This window comes from Micropterus dolomieu, linkage group LG20 (genome assembly GCF_021292245.1).
Source record: "Micropterus dolomieu isolate WLL.071019.BEF.003 ecotype Adirondacks linkage group LG20, ASM2129224v1, whole genome shotgun sequence".
NCBI lineage: Eukaryota > Metazoa > Chordata > Actinopteri > Centrarchiformes > Centrarchidae > Micropterus > Micropterus dolomieu.
The window spans coordinates 3,750,731-3,753,493 of NC_060169.1; the positions used below are offsets into that span (position 1 = coordinate 3,750,731).

The 2,763-nt window shown below is 38.4% G+C and overlaps 1 protein-coding gene across 1 annotated transcript; it reads right to left on the reverse strand.

Moving 5' to 3' along the window:
• Nucleotides 1-554: 554 nt before the first annotated feature.
• On the reverse strand, nucleotides 555-1,755 carry LOC123959042 (cocaine- and amphetamine-regulated transcript protein). Its single transcript, XM_046032880.1, has 3 exons — nucleotides 1,537-1,755; nucleotides 908-991; nucleotides 555-794 (listed from the first exon to the last, which is right to left on the reverse strand). The coding sequence occupies exons 1-3, from the start codon at nucleotides 1,723-1,725 to the stop codon at nucleotides 687-689; spliced, it is 381 nt and encodes a 126-aa protein (XP_045888836.1). The 5' UTR covers nucleotides 1,726-1,755; the 3' UTR covers nucleotides 555-686.
• Between the last annotated feature and the right edge of the window lie 1,008 nt (nucleotides 1,756-2,763).

Sequence of the window (2,763 nt, forward strand, 5' to 3'; positions counted from 1 at the left end):
GGATAGGTTTAAAATTAATCCATGTTTTTGCCAATTAGGGGCCCCGGGACGTGTGACGTCACAGATTGCCGTCACGTCCACGTTCAGATATTGACCGAGCTGACACAAACATGCGCGTTATATAACAGACACACGGCCTGTGTGTTTACACGATGGACCAACATTTTAAAACAATAAGCGGCCACTCCACTGCTTTACAAAACAAGATGATCCACAGTTTATTGTTATTATTTTTCATAAATCTACACCAACATTCATCTGAAACAAAATAGTTCAAGTTCAAAAGACAGGTTTTGGGGGGTTTCCAGACGAAGAATCACTATGTTCCCATGATATTGCTGTTAAAGACTTTTTCTTAGCTCCTATAGGCTACATCACAACAATGATCCTGTGATTTTTCAACAGACAAAAAGTGGTTCTGAATATTTACAGGAACTTTATGGTATTCTCACCTCCTGTCCGACGCCATAATATCCTTACAGAGACTTATAGTTTTTCTGTGATATAACATACTTTTAAATATATATACTTATCATAGAACTACGATAGTTCTTTTTCGTAAGGGTTAGGCAATCACCGCACCTGCTCCTCAGCTGTATCATAAAAAATATGACAGTAATTACAAAGGAATCGTGTGACAGTTTTTTTTCTCCCCATCTCAAAGCTACATTCAGATCCGGCGAGACTCATAAGCACTTCAGCAGGAAAAAGTTGCAGAAAGCTCCCCGGGGACAGTCGCACATCTTGCCGATCCGAGCGCCTTTCCTCACGGCGCACTGCTCCCCGACATCACACTGAGGGGGAAGCAACCACACCAGAGGTTTGATCAATTTCTGCCTGCTGCCACACGCATCAATACATTATCAGTAAATGCGATATCTTTAAGTTTGCTTGTACAATAGCCTACCGTTGGGACTTGGCCAAATTTCTTTTCCCATAAAGGCAGCCGTTTAGCTTGCAGCTTTTCAAGAACTTCTTGGAGAGCTCCAAGCTGTCAGGTAACACATAAAACAGCTTAATGAATGTGCCATTTTTATTTTAGCAACGGACATACAAATGGAAAATATTGCCATATAAATACTAAGTAGCCTACCTAATTAACCAAACATGCAAAATTATTATTATTAATATAATAATAATTGTGATTATCTAATTTGCAAGGTTATATTATAATATGTAATAAAGTTATACAGCCTACAGTTACATATTTTGGTTAAAATGACACAAATCGATGAGATAAAATGTCAATAGGACAGAAGTTACATGACAAGGGATAATCTCAAAGGCATTTCTGTATGTGAGTTTCGTTTATTTTAAGGTGGTGACAGACTGGAGTTCAATATGCATATTTTGTCTTTATTCAACACAACATAAGTGCATTTCAAAGTAGGCTAACATGCAAAGTATTAAACTTTTTTATTTGATAAAATAGGCAAATAAAACTGTTTTGTTTTTGCGATACGATTTAAAGTTGCATCTTCTTCGTCTTTTTTGCATGCCTTTTTTGTTTTTGCGATACGATTTAAAGTTGCTTACCAGCTGCTTCTCACTGGTTAGGTTCGGACCTTTTGGGTAGAAATCCCGCAGTGCTCTGGGGCTCAGCTCCTCTTCGGACTCTGTGTCCAACACTTCGGCTCCAGCAACGCTGGAGAGCAGCAGCAGTGCGCAGAGCAGTGCCCCGCTGAGCAGCCTGGAAGTCTGCATGGTCCCGGTTAGCGTCTTCATGTGGCCCTTTCCCCGTCTCAAATAGTCGCTCCCCCGCGCCAAACACCTTTTTATCTGACTCCTGCCATCTGCTCGCTCCACCTTATCCTTTGATTTTTTTTTTTTTTTTTGTCATGCGTAACAGCTGCCTTGGGTGAGTCATCCCGTAAAAGTTGCTGGGCAAAATATGCCTCAAAAAGTCAACAACAACAACAGCAGCGCTGCGAGGGGTCGTTACTGATAAAGTAATGGATTACTCGTTATTTAGATGGAGAATGGATGATTTTAAACTGATGAGGTCATTTCGGTGAGGGTTGATAAGCATTTAGACAATTTTGATGTTGCATTTGTGGGCTAACTGTCAGTACAAGGTTAGACTATATTTTATATTTAAACTCTTGAATGCAAATCTTTGTTGGATTATAGCCTCAAGGAATCATTTTATCTTTAAATAACAGCAGCAATGAGTCTGAGAACTTTGCTTTATTTAGTATTCCAGGTAGATCAGCAGTAACTTGCGATATACTGCCTTTTCCATTATTACCTCAGAATGGCATTAGCAGTCTCTCCTGCATTTAAACTTGGTGACTCAGTCAGTCCTTTATGCTGTAAAAGATCCAGAAAACCAAACAGCGGTTGGCGTTAAAGGGCCTTGTTATTCTTAGCTTCAGTAAAATCAAACACCAAAGGACCTCACACATATATAAAAGTCAGGGTTTTTACTTTTAAAAGCAGTTTTTAGAATTCACCTTTTATGTAATGTGCAGAGACTGAAGGTCCAAAGAATAAATAGAGTTTTGATTACCAGCTGTAATCAAGCTATTATTGAAAGAGAAATGTTGATTTGTAAAAGCCTTGAAGTAATTTGTATAGCAGGTTGTCTCATTAGTAGAAAACAGCAGGGTCACATTTTCACAGAGAGAAATAAGCTTATTATACAGTGTTGTTTCACTTTTACTGAATACAAAGTATTATGCTGAATGATAAAGAAACTATCTAATTATTTGTGTCTGTGCAATATAACTAATAGCATCATAATGAACCTGTAAATTAAAGTAA

Excerpts from the sequence above, each read along its gene's own strand:
- LOC123959042 (XM_046032880.1), bottom strand. The coding sequence starts at position 1,725 with ATGAAGACGCTAACCGGGACCATGCAGACTTCCAGGCTGCTCAGCGGG. Across the intron at positions 992-1,536 it reads TAACCAGTGAGAAGCAGCTG|CTTGGAGCTCTCCAAGAAGT; the intron begins GTAAGCAACTTT and ends GTTACCTGACAG. Across the intron at positions 795-907 it reads AATTTGGCCAAGTCCCAACG|TGTGATGTCGGGGAGCAGTG; the intron begins GTAGGCTATTGT and ends CTTCCCCCTCAG.